The sequence below is a fragment of the Mustela putorius genome, unplaced genomic scaffold (assembly GCF_011764305.1).
Source record: "Mustela putorius furo isolate JIRA1106 unplaced genomic scaffold, ASM1176430v1.1 tig00000407_pilon_pilon_pilon, whole genome shotgun sequence".
Lineage (NCBI taxonomy): Eukaryota > Metazoa > Chordata > Mammalia > Carnivora > Mustelidae > Mustela > Mustela putorius.
The window spans coordinates 16,679,961-16,695,036 of NW_025421373.1; the positions used below are offsets into that span (position 1 = coordinate 16,679,961).

General features: G+C 37.8%; 1 protein-coding gene across 1 annotated transcript in view; it reads right to left on the bottom strand.

Annotated features, from left to right (window-relative positions):
• Positions 1-11,421: 11,421 nt before the first annotated feature.
• HCN1 (hyperpolarization activated cyclic nucleotide gated potassium channel 1) overlaps positions 11,422-15,076 on the bottom strand; it is a 392,857-nt gene continuing 389,202 nt past the window's right edge. The window contains exon 8 of the mRNA XM_004737910.3: positions 11,422-15,010. Coding sequence (XP_004737967.2) covers positions 14,097-15,010 — 914 coding nt within the window. The 3' untranslated portion in view covers positions 11,422-14,096. The remainder of the gene's footprint in view (positions 15,011-15,076) is intronic.

A 15,076-nucleotide genomic window follows, 5' to 3' on the forward strand; every position in this document is an offset into this window, starting at 1 on the left:
AAGAACCATGACTGGCATAGTAGAAAATTATCTTCCCTGAAAATAACATGTCTCTTTTCCCAGTTTTATCCCCAGGACAAGGAGGTAAATAAATTTAATCTCTAAAATTAGTAAACTCTCAAAATAAATTTAAAAATACAATTCCCTTCCTCTTTGGGGATTCATCTCCCCCCCCCAAAAACTATTAAACCTCAATGTCTACTTTATCAATAAACAGTGCATGGAATGAACATCTCTAGGCTTCTATGATGGGCCAAGCATCTGGTTAAACATGGAGCTGATTGGAAACTCCTAGAAGCTTCAGTTTTCATTCTTCATAGCCCTTTGCTGTTTTAGTTTTATCCTGTTATCACCTGTCTACAGACCTTGAACAAATATTCAACACAGTAACACTAAAGCACTCTGACATGGATGTTTTCTTTTTGACTTTCTATATATCTCAACCCCAAAATAATAGTTCAGAGTTTAGATCTCAGCTCCTGCTGGGTACAAAGCTTTAAGAACCAAATCTTGATGACCTCCCATAGAGCATTTACCAGCCCCCCAAATGTTAACGGTTTTGTAATTGTAGTAGAAGATTTTGAAGTATCAGTTCTAAAAAAAAGTGGTCTTGCATCTTCTCCCTGGGATCTTGCTGTCCAGGAATGAGCCTGAACTTAAAGGGCAAGGCAGGTCAAAATGTCAAATTCTTAGGGGCAGGATGCTTGCTTTATGCCAGAGGAGTCTGATGACCCATAGACCCTACAGAGCTTCAGTTACCCAATTCCCATCTCTCTCAGAATATCAAGTACGTGGTTGGACACTTTAATTGGATCTGCACTTCAAACAGGAGAGTACTCGGAATGATGTCTTTCAAAAACTTGCCTCTTCCTAAGTAAATCGAAAAGACAAGTCTTTACACGTGTAACCAAATCTGTAACTGTGTATGTGTGTGTGTGTGTGTGTGTGTGTGCACGCGCATGCACACATGTGCACGTGTATCACTTTATCAACTTCACCAACAACATGCACTCTATTGCAGAATCTTACTTTAAGGAGGCAGGATTATAGTAACATTTAGCAACGAATGTATCATGCATGGCATCCTATCTGGACCTTGATCTCTCATGTACAAGGCTTTAGGATAAATTCTACTGACACAAGTTATATGTTAAGACTAATCTCATAGTCTTATCTTTTTATCTTGACTCATGGAGAATCTTGCTGGGGTCAAGATGTCAATGAGGGGAAATTGCTCTCTTACTATTTCACCTTTACAGAACAGACATGAGAAAGTAGCCTCATCAGTAATCAGACCGACTGACATCAAGAAGACAGATATGTGGTTGTCCACTATTTGCAGAAGTCATCTGAAAATATCAGCTGGTTCATATTCCAAGTAGCCCAGCGTGACTTAGAAAATGCTGTTCTTTGTACCTAGAAAGTTTGGTGTGAGCCAAGATTTGGGATAAACTTTTTGCAAAATCTATCGCATGTAGTCTTCATAGCCACCCAAAGAAGTGTAAATTATTTCCATTATCCATTTCCTAATTATGGAAACTGGAATATAACAAGGTTATATAACTCTACTGGGACTACCTGGTAAGTCCCACAGTCAGTTTTTATAGCTAGCTTTCCTAAACACTGCAAATACATAAATATGACAGATAAATAGATGCTCATTTATAAAACATTGATGAGATTTATTTATTTTTACAATATCAATCTATTATTGTTAGCATTAAAGAAGTATTACAGAAAGTAGTAGGTGCATTGGATTGATGTGAGATTAAGCAGCATTGCTGTCTGTAACACCAAAGTTGGTCCCAAATGAGGAATTGATAACACCTAACCTGTATTAATTTCTTCCTCCCCATTTCTAATTAAGAAGGGCTAGGAGGCAGGCGAGGAAAGGCATTGTGACCAAGGTAAGTTTAGGGATGGTCCAGGAAAAAACAAAATTTTTTTAAAGATTTTATTTATTTATTTTGTCAAAGAGAGAGCACAAGCAGGCAGAGCTGCAGGCAGAGGCAGAGAGAGAACAGGCTCTTTGCCAAGCAAGGACCCCCATGCGGAACTTGTTCCCCGGACCCTGGGATCACTACCTGAGCTGAAGGTAGGGCCCAAGTCACTGAGCCACCTAGGTGCCCCCAGGAAAAAATTATTAAGTAGATTTGTCATCAGTTTCTGTGTCGTCACAAGAACTTCAACATTTTCCAGATAAAAGACTCTGTCCAAAAGTTCCCTTAATTCCCACACTGAGTCTTGACTGAGCTCTTTCATGGCTTCAGTTGGCCCAAGACCATTTCCCTAGAATATTCCCAGCCCCCCTCAAATTACCTGCCTGAGAAAACAGCACCAAAATAACTTACTGTCTGTTCCAGCCAAAATATGACTCTAGGCTCCTGACATCGTTTTTCTTGGAGTAGTTACTTTAAAAACTTGCAATTATAAATCCTTTCTCTCCCCTGTGAGAGGTAAATATTCTATCAACCAAAAATCTCTTCTCAAGGACCTGGGAGCCATCTCTTTGAAATGGAATCATCCAGAGACATAGCTCTCCTGTCTTCCAGTTCCTGGGTGAGGGGGTAGACCCTCACTATGGTGGATGTCTCACTCCAATATGCAAAACTTAGCTCCTTTCCTAAAGATTTAAAAGTTTGTTTCTTCATTGGATAAATACCAATCAACAAATTCAGATACCCTAATCATATGGATTCCTCCCCATTAGTAAACTGAGAATCTGGCACTTTTCTTTAGCATACCCCAGCATTTGATTTTTTATTTTTTTATAAACCAAACCCCCTCCCCCCAGCAACCCTCAGTTTGTTTTGTGAGATTAAGAGTCACTTATGGTTTGTCTCCCTCCCAATCCCATCTTGTTTCATTGATTCTTCTCGTACCCACTTAGGCCCCCATGTTGCATCACCACTTCCTCATATCAGGGAGATCATGTGATAGTTGTCTTTCTCTGCTTGACTTATTTCGCTAAGCATGATACGCTCTAGTTCCATCCATGTTGTCGCAAATGGCAAGATTTCATTTCTTTTGATGGCTGCATAGTATTCCATTGTGTATATATACCACATCTTCTTGATCCATTCATCTGTTGATGGACAAAAGGCTCCCACCCCCACCCCCTCTTTTTTTTTTAAGTGGCATTCAGTGAGCTCAGTTTCCACGGAGTCTTTCTCTCCAATTGCAGTTGTCTGGATAAAATCTGTCCTACACCATTCACATTCAGCTCTCTCTAGGCTTTCCTGGCTAGCCAGTGTCCCTTATTATAATACTCAGCATTGACTTGACATCGTCAGAAATGTCCTTATACTTAGAAGTCCCCTAAAATTTCCTTATGATTTATTTACTTCTCTAGGACTTTACTAGCTCTGTACTTCTCAAATACTAATTCACATGTGGATCACATAGGGATCTTGATAAAATTTAGACTCCTGACAGGAGTTACAGGGTAAGACTCAGGATTCTGCACTTGCTTTCAGACTTCCACGTAATACAGCTGCTGCAAGTCCCTGCACCTCTTTAGTAGAAAGGCATAGAAAGACACCTCATTATATTGATTTATAGACCCTTTTTGGTCATTGTTGAATGATCAGCTCAGCAAAACTGTCCCTGATTATGCTAAACAGCCAATCCTCCCCAATCCGTATTCTTGATACTCCTTTCTCTCCTCTACATTGATTTCCTCCAAAGCTCCTTTCACCGTCTGAATTATTCCATTTTATTTGTTATGTATTTCTTTCTAGAACAATAAAAGCTACATGAAGGCACAGATTTGTGTCCTTCTTTTGTCATACTCATGCTGTCTGGAACATGTGTTGACACACCATATGTGCTCAAGAAATGAATTTAATGAATTAGAGTAACCTAAATTATAGGTAGAATGAATGGCTTAGTTTGACTACAACTCTAAGGGGACATGTATAACAAGGAAATGGAAACAAATTAAATGACATTCAGTGATTAAATAGCAGGAATTCCAGGCAACATGGAGAAAAATATCATGGACAAAAGGACCAATAGCCTTTCTTCAGATGTTACCATCCAGGTGACTTCTCTGGCTGTTCAAAGGATCAGCTTCTATTGGGCAATCTGCAAGATTAACTAATTAATCAATTGTTGCAAAATAAGATCCATATTCTTTCTACTTTTAGTCATTTTTAATAAGTATATTTTGCATTTCAAATTTTATAAATCTGAGGATGGGAAACCTGTAAAAAAATCGGGTATACTTTGCTCTTTTTGAATTAATTTAATAATTTTTTCCTTGCTGTTGCCTCTTCTTACTCACTTTTATTCCTCCTGACCCCAAATCATGACTATTATACTAAAATGTACCATCATATAAAAATTCAAATATCTGTTCAGCAGTGAGTTTGCTACCAAGGGTGGTACAAATCCTTGTATGCATCAGCATTTAGGACAATGGTTCTTCACTTTATCAACACCTCATTTTTTTCACTACTAATATTTTATAATAGCCCCATTACTCCCCTGAAATGGTAGTCATTGATAGAACCAAATTGAAAAAATAATACATCATGCCTTACATGTAATATGAATGAAACCTAACAAGAATGAAACCTAACAAAAAATACTTTTAATAAAATAATAAAAAGATGGATGTATAAATACTAGCACACAGTTCTATCAGAACTTTTAAATAAGATTCTCCTTTTCCCCATACAAACCCACCCTCTATAGATTGGTACCCTCTAGGCTGGAATTCTACATAAAGAATTCTGCTATTGTAAGGACATGAGAAGATATGTGTCCTTGATGGTATGCAGTTTTGTGTTAGTGTACGCGGTATTTGTTGACTTCTTATGTTTAATTCTGGAAAACTTTGACAGTTTCTCGCTCTTGAAGGTGCTCCAGTCATAGCAGAAACTTGCCAAGTGCTCCTAGCAATTTCCTTTCTGCTGAGCCTCTCTTTGTCCACTTGTAAGTCTGCTTCTCTCTAGGCTGAAAAGCTGCCTTTGCTTGTTTTTCTATTTCTGAATAGGCATCATTTTTAGACCTCTTCATATTCTTAGTTGAGTCCATACCATTCTCTCCAGAATAGTCATATTCTTCTGGTAGGAAAGTACCCAGGATTTATAGTGATGCTATTGTTAACGTTATAGATAAGAAGTCCGTTCTTAAACATATTAGTTCTGAAGCCTAAACATAAAAATGTCTCCTTTTCCAAAACTTCCCTCTTTCCTATTGTATTTTGTATTTCTAATATCTTGAAACTAAGTTTCCATAATCTGTGGCTACTCCCTATCCTTTTGCATTTCTATTGTCATTATAAACTAACTGGTTCTCCCGCATTTTTAGAATTTGTTATCTATGAAGATTTGGTGACTTCTTTTGGAATGTGTATTTTTGTTTAAGGCATACATTTTTAACTTCACTATACATAAAGCACATGATTACTTGAGAGAATTTGTCAGTAAATAAGCAGATTATAAAGTATCATTGTTAAGAAATGCCCATAAAACACATCTTTAAAAAGATTGAGGAATCTATAAAAACATGCCAGAAGGAAACTAAGGAGAGAGAATGTGGAACTAAATGATGGCAAAAATCAGCCCCTTTATAATAAACCAAATTCTGTGTCACATATCCTAAGAAATCTTTGTAAACTCTGCAATGTCATATTCCCTTTTGTTCTTTGGAACTAATACTGTGACATCCCTTGCTATCAAAATGAATATTTAAAGCTCTTTTCAGATATATATTTGATCTCCTTTGGTGTCATTTTACCTCTTTCCCTGCATTGCACTTGAATTACTTTTCCAATGTGTATTGTCAGCAAAGCTTGTTTCCTGTGAATCCAAGGGCTTATAACTCCTGTGGATCCTGAAATAATTCCTGATAGGTGGACAGATAGAAGTCTTGGTTATGTATAAAAGATTAAGCTAGGACAGTCTAAAAACTGAGATGTACTGTGCCTGTTTTTGGCTGGTGGTCAATCTCCTGAATTTATCTTGTCCTCCTATCTAAAATAAATGAATAAAACCACTCCTCAAAATTTCCAAAGCCATGGTCTCCTTATGTAACATGAGCCCTTCAGTCTGTCAAATACTTTGTAATTCAGGAACAATAGCAACTTTAGAAATGTCACAGCTTCTTTTGCAAGAAGCTTAGCTGTTTGTTTTTTGGGTTTTGGTTTTGTGTTTGGTTTTTCTTCCATCAAAAACACATGTGTTTTAAGAAATTTGTTCTTGAGGGATGCCTGGGTGGTTCCATTGGATAAACAACTGACTCCTGACTTCAGCTCAGGTCTTGATCTCAGGGTCATGAGTTTGAGCTCCATGCTAGTCTTCACACTGGGTGTGGAGCCTACTTTAAAAAAAGAAAGGAAGGAAGAAAGGAAGAAAGAAAGAAGGAAAGAAGGAAGGAAGAGAGAAAGAAAGAAAGAATATGCTATTCTTGAGACCATAGGCAGGAATTACTTCAGATGAGCTATCATAGACACCTAATATTTTGCACATATGAACTAAACTCCTTATATGGATATAACTGTTGAAATGACTTAAAAATGTGTGCAGGAACATTTACCTTTCACTCCCCCACAATATATGTTACAACTTAAAAGAAAAGGTATTTCCCAAACCTACTTAGGGCCAGAACATTTGCTGGGGCATATTATCCTGACTATTTGGAAAGTAGTTAATATTCATGATAAAATGCTTGAGCAATTTTCTGACAGACTTTCAAGAAATTAAGATCTCTACTGAGAGTATTTCCTTACCAACTAATACTCTGATTCAGAGAGAGGTTATTTTTAACCAGTAATTTTCTTAAAAATGGTTGTCAAACCAATCATTTTTTTTCTTCCAAAATAGTTCTACCTAGAAGGAATCTTTGTATTGACTTGCTTACTCAGAACCCTCTTGTCAAGTTTAAAGTAAAACTTTGATGTATGTTTGTAGTCAATTTATCTGAGAAATTGTTTGAACAAACTAGCCAAAGTCTCAAAACTTGCCAACATTCATAGCTTGTAGCTATTAAAATCATGTAAAAGATTTTTGCGAATGTAGCTCATTGGTAAGGTAGCTCATGCTAATCTAGCTTCAGAAAGACTAAACTTTGATTACAGATGCCAGTTTAAGAAGTTATTACCTGAGAGACTCACACTTGGAGAAATTGAGTCAACGTCATTTATTCATAGAAATGTAGAATGTCATATGTAAATAATCATCTTGTAGATATACAAGCCCAAATCAATGGCTTTGATCATTGTTCTTCTGTGAGAGTAATAATAACTTAGGGATGATATAAAGCTATAAAATTATTAAACCTTTAAAAGCAAATACCACAGATCTTTAGATTCTAGAGAGTTTTAATTTAGATCCTTGAAAGTTTGAATATATATGTATATTTGAATATATATGTGTGTATATATGTGCAATATATATATATATATATATATATATATATATATATAGTAGTGAAACAGAGGGAGAGAGAGTCTTTTGGAACATATCTAGAAGGCTTTCAGATGCAATTTATGAGCCATGCATAAAAACAATCACATTTTGTTTTTAATTGCAGAGTGATGCTAAATTATATCATTTGCTCTTAAAGAAAATAGGGCTTTCAGTGAGTTTTGGCTAACTCCTAAAATGGGATTTACGATTACTGAGCTAAACCACTGTTGAGAATATTCATATCGGCTTGCTGTGAGTCCTGAAGGCTGTTCTGAATTGTTGGGGGAGTTAAACATATTTTGATTCATTCAAGCATCTTTGGGATATGTGTTTGGCATTTTAAGAGAATTACTGTGAGGAGGGTGGTAATCACTTGGATCTTTTAATATGTTTGCTAACCAGCCAATACAGTTAATATACTTTGATCCTCGGTATGGAGGTATGTGGAGAATGCATGCTATGCAGTGTATACAGATTTGTCTGTTGAACACTATTCTGTTTTCTCAAATGCAATACTTCAAATGGTTAGATATCAGACTATCATACTTTGAGCAATTCAGAACTGCCCATTTTCAACAGAATTGTAGGGTGTTGGGCTGGTAATAGATCTTGGAGAATAGTTAGGCAAACAACTTTTAATTGGAAATGCTTGGTAACTAAGGCCTTAGACAAATACATTACAAGAATCAAATGAGAATACATTCAGCAAACTTCTTTTGAATCTTTCAAACTTTCCTGTGTTGTGCTCTTTTTTCTCTCAAAAATAAATCTCCCATATCTGAGCAGTTTCCCCTTATAAATTTAAGAGAAACTAAAACATCTTTCAAAAAATATGTTTGTCTCTGCAAATCTAAATTTTCTCTGTGGAAAGATAGGATTAGTCTGGTAAAAGAAAAAACAATTTGTTTCTTTTCTGTAAAATTGCTCCATTATTAAAAGAATGCCTGAATAACTCTGAATCACTTGTATTTAATTATGTAAATCTAATGAAAACATAAAATAGTCCTTACCTTTCAGACAATTATATTTACTCAGACATGTTCAGTTAAATAAGTAAATACTCTCCACTGTTCAACTATTATTATTTAAACATTCACAACTAAAAAAAAAAAAAAAAATTAAGCCATGTTTCCCTTTGGGAACAAGTGGCCATTTATTTCACATTAGAGATGTAATAGCTCCAAAGAATATCCATGTTTGTCAATCTTTGAAGTGTAGTGATGCCAGTAAGGTGTGGAGAATCTCTGAGTTTTAACCAAAACTATTTCCTCACTCCTTTCTAGTCACTGACGTCCTGAATTTCATATTCTCCAATTCTTCCCCAGCTGCCTTGTCTTAGGCAAAGCAATTTCCATTTCCACTTCTCGTCCCCATTGTCCTGTTCAGCAAACCTAAGATTTTCCTCAGGATTCAGCCTCTTTTCAGAGCTGTGTGAGATTGTAAATAGCAAATCGCGCCCCTCACCCCCAACTTTGCTGTCACAAATGACTTTTCCCTGTCACGTTAGCGAAACACACATTTCAACATGTATCCACTCAACTAGAAATATTGGTTTCATAAAATTACGAAGATAAAGCATAGAGCTGTAAAACCATTGGTTTGATATAAAAAGCTCTTTTGAAGGTTTAAAACCAGTTATTCTCATTCAGTTTCTGCTCCCCTTCAGCCTAAGGTATTAGCCCATAGCCCCAATCAGCGGTGCTGGTGAGCATCTATACTTGAGAAAAGCATGGTTCCTTTGTCAAGAAAGGTGAATTCTTTGTCTGGCATTTAATAGGATACTCTTGGAAACAAATCCAGGACCTGATGCACAGGGCCTTTAAATATCACCTTTCAATAATTCTTAAGGGTTGACGGGGCAAATCAGGGCAAGACTTCTATCACAGGGACCCTTCAAAGCCCCTTTGGACCCACCAGAGTCTCCAGAAGTGAGGCCAGGATGAAGAAGGCAACGGAGGCAGGGTCACGTGGGCTCAGGGTTGGATCTTGTCTTCATTTCAGATTGTGACCTTTGGTTCATCATCGACTATTACTTTGATTCTGGTTTTTCAAATGTTGCGTTAAAATATTATTTGCCCTGATTATTGAGATTTGGGCTGCTTCAGATTGTGTGCATGAGGCCTCACCCCTGGGACCCTTGTCCTGGTCTCGCTTAGGGAGAAGATCTCCCTGTCTGATGGCTCAATGGCAGAGAGAGAATATGTTTGAGTCTGGGGAAAAGAGAGCAATGATTTCACTGGGAGAGTATTCAAAATTGAAAAGCAGCCAAGTATTACACAACTGCTAATATTTTCTTCTGAATAACTGTGATGGAATTATCTTTGTCTTGTGATAGTTTGTGACTATGCCATGAAATTCTTCCTATATAGAAAAGCTCATGCTTTTCATGCCCTAAAGCTATAAAGAAAATGATGAAGAACAAAGTGACAGATATTAACAGAAATGTTAATTGTCCCCGGGGAAGGAAGGAATGTGGCTTTTGGCCAAACACTCCAAAATGAGAGGAGGAGGAATATGGGTCTTCTGGCTGGATTTGCTCCTGCATCCTTGATGAATTTAAGTAAGGTCATTTATACTTTCTTTGCTCCCTTTTAAAATCAGGAGTTCTCTTCATGACTGAATTATTGTTGCTGGTCTATTAAAAAAAATAGATGACATTTTTAAGAAGGACAGAACCAAAATTGCTTAAGAAAAGTCCCTGCTTCCCATTGCTGGTAGCAGGCACAGTTAGCCCTGAATACAACAGCAAATCTTCTTTATTCCCTCTTATTTTCCTAGAAAGAGGACATATTAAATAAGGTTCTAGAACTGAGCTAACAATTCAGTGCATGCAGCTAGTTACGCTTGCTTAAATTTTTGACCATTACTTGCAGGGCTCAAAATAGCTATTGACGTTCACCATCCAATTTTTCTAAAAGGACTACATTTCTTTTGTATTGGAGAGAATAAGTAATTTTCAAATAGGCAGAGCATGTAATAAAATTTTGCTAGGTGCAGTGCAGATGAACAAAATAATCAGACTTGGGTTTTATGGCACATATTCTAGAAGGATAGAAGCATAAGAGCGATAAATCTTGTTCACACAGCTTAATGTCATAAATTATGAAAGTAAAATTCTTAAGAGCAAAACAGCATAGTAAAATTATAAATTAACAAATATAAACACTTGAATTTAAGAAGTCACGGGGACTTAAAAAAAAATAAGCCTGAAAGTTGATAGAAATCACTTCTATTTGGAAGAGTAAATAATTCAGGTTTTAAAAATAATAACATCTAAAGTTTAAAACATATCACATTGTTTAAATCACCCAAGTCCTTTAGGAACTAGCCTACCTCGGCTGTGCACTTTGTAATGTCCTGCACATGTTATGCTCACTTAAGTTTATAAACGGCAAAATAACCACCTTTTTAAAAGAGGGACAGCATCCGTCAGGGAATCATTCACTTATGGAGTGGTCACTGAGACCCAGAGACAGACTATTTATTTGATGAATAGAGTCTGTTGCCATTCCTGCCATTTATCCTTACAGTTTTCAAGACTCCTTCATGCAACGCAATAAACTCTATGTCAGGCTTTTAGGTCTGATTCAAAATCCACTTGCAAAGGGAGGTTCTGCTACTATCAAAAGCCTTTGCAAGGCCGTAGGCTGTCATAGAAGAGGTTTCTATAATAAATTACAAGGTGAATTTTTTTTCCATCTCTAAATCTAATAGCACAGAAATGACTGTTTTGGAATTGGGTAACAACCAAGGAGGTACAGAGCAAAGAATAAAAAGACTTCAACTAATACTGTAGGGAATAGGTAAAACACAGGGACAACTGGGAAACCCAGGGTTTTTTTTACCTTCCTCTCTACAGCCACGGGCTATCTGTAATTTTTTAATGACTATCAAGTATAAGCCCTCTTGGAGATCTTATGATGTAAAGGTAGAAAGAAGCAAATCTGTACGCAATAAAACAAAACATTGGATTAGAGTGTATTGATAAAATAAAATATTCATGATATTAGTTTATTTTCTATTGAATTTATTAATAATCTTTATATATATTTATATATGTATGGCTTTGAGCAAAGACAAAAGAAATACTCTAATTCGTCCCTGATCATACAGTTGTTGTAAGAATCAGCTTTTCTACTATTTTCCCAGCAGCAGAAAGACCAATCTTTTCAATAATACATTTCTTTCTGTACAGATTAAAACTCCATACTTATGGGCTTAACTATGTACAGAGAAAAGAGGTCACTTTTCAACTAGCAATGGACTTTTATATTACAGGAATGTGAGTCAATTTTTTTCTTAACCTAAGCATTTATATTCATACATATATATGTATATAATTTACCCTGTACCATTTTTTTTAGTTTAACATATAAACCTTAGTTTTTGTCCATTCTGTTACAAAGTGAATAAAAATGTTATGGTTGCACTGAAAGACCATGCAATTCACTTTTGCTTGTGTTTCCCAATAGTGCTCAAAATAAAAAACCAAAAATTTATATATAAAAATATTTCACTACCAAACCCATTAGTGCTATCAAATGTAAACCTTTAATAATTTAAAGGACCAATACATGATCTTAATAAATTGAAGTTAATTCTCAATATTTTAATAAAATAAAGGAGTTTTGTACTGATATGTAAATGGTCTTGCAGCTTTCCCATAGGCTCTGGGTAGACTGAACAATCCCCTTCTTACACCATTCTTGACATGCCATCAGATATCACCAGCATGTTAATGACAACATTACATTGACTAGCATAGTTGATTACTTCCACACAAGCTGGGGTCTGTTAGAAAGGAAACATAACAACTCATTTTGGTAGTATAGGTATTATATCCATAAAAGGCATAACAGGCAGCATGGATCCATTTTAGAGTTTTTGCTTTTTGTTTTGTTTTCTGTCCTCAAGTCTGTCTGGAGGCCCTGCCCCGTTTAATGTGTGATCTTTGTTAAGTTCTTCTTAAATGCATCGCCAGTGTCAAAGATCCTGAAGACCTCCATTTTAGGTCATTCTCTTTAACTTGGGTTATTTACAGAAGTTGGTTATTAGGAATCTTCCAATTGTGTTCCAGTCATCCACCACATTTGTGGGATGCATTAGGCACAAATGATTACTAAGGGACTTCTCTGAGAAGAAGCGGATGTTCACAGATCATGGAGAGTTAAGGAAACAGACAAACAAACGATGCTCACATTCAGTTCGCCCCCTGCTTTCTGTCATCGCGTCCATACAATTTCCAGCACATTCTGAGTAACGGATCTCCTATCTAAGGGCTATGTTAGTCATCACATGCCTTAAGATTTACTAACCATTTTATTACAATACACATAGAACAAAGCGTGTGTTCCCAGACATGATGCTATCGTGTACTTAGTTATTTTAAATGAACACCAGGGTAAACTACCAACTACCAACAGTGAAGACACAGAACACACTGGCAACACCAATCAAGCTGTGGTTTACAAATCATTACTTAAATAATAGTAATAATAGTAATAATATTAAATGAAAGTGAAAACCTCACTTCTAGACTTAAGTCAGAGATCCAAGTCAGCCTTACAGGAGTTTTAAGATAGGCAATTAACGAATGGTTATACTTTTCTAGAAATGAGAAATACTGTAAGCCTCTCCCTACAGTGACTGATCTGAACCTATTTTTTTTCCCCCCAAAAAGCATGCAGGGACTATTTTCAGATGCTTGGTTATGGCAAGAAGGAAGAAAAGTAATGATTTTTGGTGTAATACAAGCAATCTGTAGAATTGAGCATACACTTTTGCATAAAACATTGCAGGTTAAAATAATATTGTAGGTTTCAAGCCATTGCATTACAGTTGAATAACTGTCACAATTAGGTTTTGTAAAATTTCAAACTCTAAGTTTTGAAGTGAAGCAATAAAACTAAATTCTTAAGTGATGACTTTTACCTTCATACAGCACAGAATAGCTATTTTTATTTGGGTTGAAAAAGTTATTTACAACTAACATTGAGTCTTGGTAAAAGTCCAATAACACATGAAGACAAATATCCCCTCAGCTTTCTGAAAGGTCAATGAACATGTTTGAGGTTAGAGATATTCCTAATGGTGGCAATGTTAGTCTCCAACCGTGGCCAAGCACACCGTGTGTTCTGTAACCTAATTCAAAATTGAAAGCACCAAAATACAATTTGGATCTATAAAATGGGACTTGCTATTTAATTCTCCATAATTAATGAATAACAATTTAGATGCAGAACACAGCTCATGAAAGAAGTTTTGGTTGGTGCTATTCAGTAGCTCACTTGAGTTGCCTTTTAAAATCAGAGTTTTGTTTCCACTGAATCCAAGAACTCTTCATAAAGTAGAGAAATACATATATCAAAGGAATTCAGTAAAAGTAGGTTAAAAATAAATGATCTTACAACAACATTTTAAATCCTTTAATGATTTAAAGAAAGGAGGACATATAACACTGAATGCTAAACAGGTCTTTTGAACTTCTCTTGGGAATTTAGATAGATTATTTAATAGTAGATATATATTTATATATTGTACATTTTGCATGTAGGCCAGAGCTGTCTAAAATATCTCTTCATAGTAGGCTATAGGAATCTATCAGGAGATAGAATAAAATAAGATCTGAGGAGATTCTCAGTTTATTAGAGTATTTCTTTCTGCTTTGACAATCAGCAGGGATCATAAATTTGAAGCAAATCGTGGCTTTTCTGCCTCTGGGTCTGTAGTTAAGACTGAGGAAGACTCTCTCGGAAGAGCAGCTGCTGGTGGAGGGGGTGCGGGAGGGGCTCCTCGGTTAGGGGGAATGGCTCCCGAGGACATCTGTCGGAACAGGGTGACCCGCGGGGGGACGGTGCCCCTGCCCCCCGCCTGCAGGCCCGGGCCGTGAACGGCGGTCACGGGCTGAGGGATGGAGGCCAGGGACTCGCCCACAGTGGGATGAGGTCTGGAAAGGAGAGTGGAAACCTCATGGGGCAGCGAGGGCTGCGAGGCCGACAGGGGCCTGACTTCCCGGGTCAGGCTGGTGTTGTGCAGCGCCTGCGTGCTCCTGTGCACTTCGTTTTTCGGCGTGGAGCTGCCGGGCGTCTGCGGCTGCGGGGGCGGCTGCGGGGGCTGCGGGGGCGGGGGCTGCTGGAGCTGCTGCTGCTGGAGCTGCTGCTGCTGCTGCTGCTGCTGCTGCTGCTGCTGCGTGAGGGACAGCTGGGACGCAGTGGGGGAGCCATAGTGGAAAGTTCGGGTGGCCAGCGGGCTCTGTACGGGAGGGCTGCAGACCGCGGTGGTGTAGGAGCAGGGCGAGAGGATGGCGGACGGCTGCGGGGTCTGCGTGCTGGGGCTGGGGGAGTGCAGGTTGCTGTGGGACAGACTGGTCGCTGTGTACACCGGTGGGGACTGTGTCCTCAGGCGGGAGGTCGGAGTCATGGTGGAAGAGGTGGAATTCAGGGCCGGCATCTGGGGGTAATTGATCGGGGCGATCGCCTGCACCATCTCCCGGTCGTGCTTCACTATCTGCTTCAGGATCTCGTTCTCCTGATTGTTGAAAACGCCAGTGTTCAGATCCTTCTGGAACTTCTGCAGAAGAATGGAATTTTTCTTTCCTGTCAGCGGGAACAAACAGAGCCACTTAGAAAGCTGCGGAGGACGGCCGACGAGCCCAGGGGAGA